Source organism: Chenopodium quinoa, unplaced genomic scaffold (genome assembly GCF_001683475.1).
Source record: "Chenopodium quinoa cultivar QQ74 unplaced genomic scaffold, ASM168347v1, whole genome shotgun sequence".
Taxonomy (NCBI): Eukaryota; Viridiplantae; Streptophyta; class Magnoliopsida; order Caryophyllales; family Amaranthaceae; genus Chenopodium; species Chenopodium quinoa.
This window is the reverse complement of record NW_018745317.1, coordinates 1-4,590: the sequence shown is the minus strand read 5'-3', so window position 1 is coordinate 4,590 and position 4,590 is coordinate 1. Positions and strand designations below refer to the sequence as shown.

The 4,590-nt window shown below is 31.2% G+C and overlaps 1 protein-coding gene across 1 annotated transcript; it reads left to right on the top strand.

The window, feature by feature from the left end:
* The first annotated feature begins 692 nt into the window (after window positions 1–692).
* Window positions 693–4,433, top strand: LOC110712346. The gene is made up of 3 exons (XM_021890790.1): window positions 693–842; window positions 3,727–3,857; window positions 3,937–4,433. Exons 1-3 carry the CDS (start codon window positions 741–743, stop codon window positions 4,058–4,060), a joined length of 357 nt encoding a protein of 118 aa, XP_021746482.1. The 5' UTR covers window positions 693–740; the 3' UTR covers window positions 4,061–4,433.
* Window positions 4,434–4,590: the final 157 nt, after the last annotated feature.

Here is a 4,590-nt window from a genome sequence, read left to right as displayed (position 1 = left end):
TGAACAATAAAACATAAGTACCTTCTAGAAATTGTTCCTTAGCTAGCATATCCGATATAACATGGGTTTTCAACAGCATATTCTTTAAGTAAGAGTGCTTTTCTAAGGCCTATATATATGATAACTCTCTGAATACAATTATGTAGCAACTCGAGCATGCATGTATGTTAAGATTCAAAACTCGAAATCGAAATCGAAAGAGCAGGATCGGATCGAGTGAGAGTGATGCGGGGTTTAAGCATTGCAGGGCGAGCCTTCTTTGGCAAAAAAGATCGATGCATGTATGTATGTTTTAATGCATGCAATGTCAATGTTTCTGTTTTTGCCAAGGAAGACTTGCCCTGCCATTTCCCCTGCATATATTTTCTTATTTTTTAATTATTGTACGCACATATCAAATCATATTTCTCTACCAATTGGTTGTTGGTGCAGTGATAATTGATCGAGACTGCACATGGTAGGGAGGTTCCGTGTTTGATCCCTCACAACAACAATCGGGAAGAGACTATAACCTAACCATGCATAACTGATTTCTAAATTCGGATTAGCCCAAGGGTGAAGCGGGTGGAACACCAATAAATATATATATATATATATATATATATATATATATATATATATATATATATATATATATATATATATATATATATATATATATATATATATATATATGGTAAGCTAATCTTGTATGGCCTCTTTACACACTTGGATTTTAACTTGTTATGTTGAATAATTAAATGTACAGTACAATTTTGTTTTGTCAAGAGTTTCAAGTCATGCAAAGAGTATATGGATGTAATGGATCAACATTCGACGTGAAAGATTATCGTGTAATGCTGGTAATCTTTCATTCATCTTAATTAATTACAATTGTTAAGCTCATGAGTTCACTTTCATGTATCATGTTGCATGCTATGATTTTTTTTTTTTGTTATGTTTTGGTTTTGATAGGATGTTGCATGTTATGATCTGAGTGAACTCATAAATGCATGACTACGAATTAAGGAGAAATTATCAGAGTTAACAAGATTAATTTGTGGTTATAAGTGATAGTAAAGTGAATAGGTCGGGTATGTAGAGTTCATATGCATTAATTTGTGTATCGGTGTTCATTATTTCATGTTTGATTACACATTTAATTTAAAAAAAAAAAAAAACAGTTTACGTTCTCATTATATTCCAATAAAAAAGATTAAATTTATTTTCGTGTAAAAGGCGTAATAAGTTTTCAAGGAAGTTCTAAATTAGCAACTTATTAATTAGTTGATCCCATATTGGAGGAAGACATCCTTCAAATAAGTGTTTTGGTCAATTGAACAAAAATAAATATGTGCATTTTATACCTACCTAGTACCTTTATAAATCTACATATGTCAAACCGGAAATTACTCTGTCCAAACAATATAATCCAGCTTATATGCATGATCATGGTGTCTTATTTAATATTTTTATAGCTTAGATGATACCCTATATATTTTTAATATTAATTTTCTTATAATAATTTTTTTTTTTTTTGGAAGAATTATAATTATTACTAATACTTAAGGATATTGATTATTATTGTTCAAAAAACGGATATTGATTATTACAATAATGTCTTTGCAAATATCTCAATTAATTAAACTGTCACATTTATCCTAAATTAATAACAAATAAAGATAGAAAGAGAATGAAAAGAGAAATAAAAAAGAACAAATAAACTAGTACATTATAAGCCATGTGATATTCAGGTGATATCAACTTGTTATATTGATAATTCACGTGATATAAGGTTTTTCATGTCACTTTTGTGCCACATAAACTACTTCAAAAAGTCGGAACCAATGCAACTTCAACAAATTTTATTTATACGAGTACGTTCTTTCAAAAAATAAATATAAAAAATAAAAAATCATACGAGTACGTACTATTGTACTACGCATGTATTGAAATTTGCTCAAAAATGTTTATAATTACAAATTTATAATTATAGACATCAATTTTTTATTAAAAAATAAATGAACATTAAATTACGATAAAACAACAAGGAACATGAGAATTGACGTATGTTACGTGAAACTAGATCAAAGTTTGATGATCTTGAACCAAATTATCCCCATAACTTAAACATGGTCGAGCCATCTTTGATTATCATCATACTACCTCCGTTAATTATTATGTGCAACTTTGAAATATTTTATATCTCACAAATAATACTCCAAAGGGGTGCACATAATAATTAATGGAGGTAGTATATAGTTTATAATTTATACATACTTTCCCTGCATAACTCATTAACTCAAATAGTCATAGATGCACGTCATTTATTACTATGTAGTAGTCTTGACTCTTGATCATAAAGTCTATTTTAATACAACCTTGCCATAACAAAGTGTTTGGGTCCATTGTTTAATTTCATAATTAATATTACCTTGAAGAAGAAGGAAGAACTAAAGAATAAGGTTGATCAATGATCATCAATAGTGTGGCATGAATTGTGGCTAAGAACTTTCAAGGAAGATATATATGCTGATTTATAATTATTTTCGAATGAATTGAAACCAAGGACGACGAGTATTATACATGAGGATTGATGAGTTTTGGTGTAACCATGATGTACAAGGAAAAACAAGATCAATAGAAAGTAAGACGAGGATGGTTAGAAAGCATTTTAGACAAATATCATAATTATTCAATGGTATGTAAGACGTAGATCGAAAGTCCATGTCAATGAAGCTTGAAAGAAAAGTTAAAGAGGCAAAAACTAACCATGAATAACATGCATGCGTAACTACATTCTAGTCTTGATAATCATTATAATTAAACCATCATTATAATTAAGACTATAGTATGATGCTTTACGGTTTTTTTGGATAGCAAAGAAGGGGAGGGAGAATGGAGGAAGGGAAGGGAAGGGAAGGGAAAAGAAAGGGAGGGGGAGGTGAGCTCCATTTTCCCTCCAAATCTCTCCAATTTTGGAGAGATTATGGTTATTATTATAGAGAGAGGGAAAATAGATCCCTCCCTCTCCTTCCCCCAATCTTTTACCCAAACAAGAGATTTTGTCCCCCTCCATTTCTCTTCTCTTCTTTTCCTTCCATTTCTTCTTATCCAAACAAAGTGTTACCGTTCATATCTTGCAATTATGAACAATGCATATGATGTCCTAAATCTCTGCCAACCGATCAGATAGTCTCACTTTCACAAAAAACTTAAAAACTAGTAAAATTAAAATTACAAAACCTGAACCTAGGTGCACATTACTCCTCAGATTCAGGTGTAGTGTATTAATCCTTTTTTAACTAGTAAAATGAAAGTAGAATGCTTATAAATGAAAAGGACTATAGTAAGATGCTTTTAGTTGATATAGACTGCAATAAAATGCTGCTAGTTCTCTGCTCAAAAAGTTATAAAATCTGACTCTTTTATATGTTTATTATTGTATTAGGTTTATATTGTTCTGTTCCAAGAAACTGGTACTATCAAGTTTATACATTGCACTAATGATTTTCTGCATTTTATTATTTCACCAATGGTTTAAATGGAGTGATTTTCCTGAAGGGAAATATCAGTAGCTGGCTAGCTTTTATTTTCTTAATAAAGAATGCACATGAACATCATTTCTGGTGGTTACATCAGATGATCTTCTGGCTCACATTTCTGGTTCTGTTGCTCTGATTATTATTGTTTCCTAAATGGATTGATCTTGCTGAAATTAATAAGTGTATATATGTGATTTGATAGGAACTTGAGGCACAAGCTTGTGAAAATGAGAATGAGGTCATCGAAATCAATGGTTCTAGTTTAAATGTAACCACCTCATCCCAAGCTAATGATGATCCCATGTATTTAAAGTTATGGGAGAAGTCAAAGAGGTATATTGAATATTTGTCTAATGCACGAACACTTTGTTTTTCTTTATTTTCAAATTCTGACTTTGTTTTATCTTGTAAGGCATAAAAATGGGAAGTTTGACGATGAGGCCGAGGAGAAGTCATGGAGTGTGATACTTGATAGAGGTAATATTTTCAAGCTCACTCTTTGCATAAAATTGCCCTTTGGATGCATTTTCAAGTGATACCTTGTTAAGACTTGTGCTTTCCCGGAGTGTGTGGTATTTGTTTATCCTTGATTGCTGGATTTTAATTGCTATTTTGTGTTGGTTATGCTTATGTGAAGTGGTGATGGTTGTTAATATAGCTATATAGATGTTTGGTAATTTGAAATGGGTTTTTTTTTTGTTCTGTTTTGTGTATTGAACCATTTTAGGTGGTTATGTTCTGTGTATTGAACCATATATGGTAACTAAGCACCCAGTATCACAATTGGAGGTTAAGGAGCCTTGTGAATTCAGTAACTGCTTGATCTCCAGAAGGCATATATTTTTGAGGTTATAATTACCACTCCTAAGGAATGGTATATCGGTTTGTGCATCAAAACTTCAGTCTACCCCTTAATCCTACTTTTACAGCCGCCCTATCTTGTTGGATGTTAGTAAGAGTGGTATGCTGTAGTGATATTTATTTCTTTTATTTTCAAATTTTATAAAGGCAACTGTTATCAGGCATTTAGTTGCTTCTGCTGGTATTATTTTCAAATTGTAGGTTC

What these genes read in the sequence shown, in the direction of transcription:
- LOC110712346 (XM_021890790.1), top strand. Translation starts at nt 741, where the DNA reads ATGTACAGTACAATTTTGTTTTGTCAAGAGTTTCAAGTCATGCAAAGA. An exon ending in AAGATTATCGTGTAATGCTG is followed by an intron (nt 843 to 3,726) that starts GTAATCTTTCAT and finishes GTGATTTGATAG; the next exon opens with GAACTTGAGGCACAAGCTTG. An exon ending in TTATGGGAGAAGTCAAAGAG is followed by an intron (nt 3,858 to 3,936) that starts GTATATTGAATA and finishes TTATCTTGTAAG; the next exon opens with GCATAAAAATGGGAAGTTTG.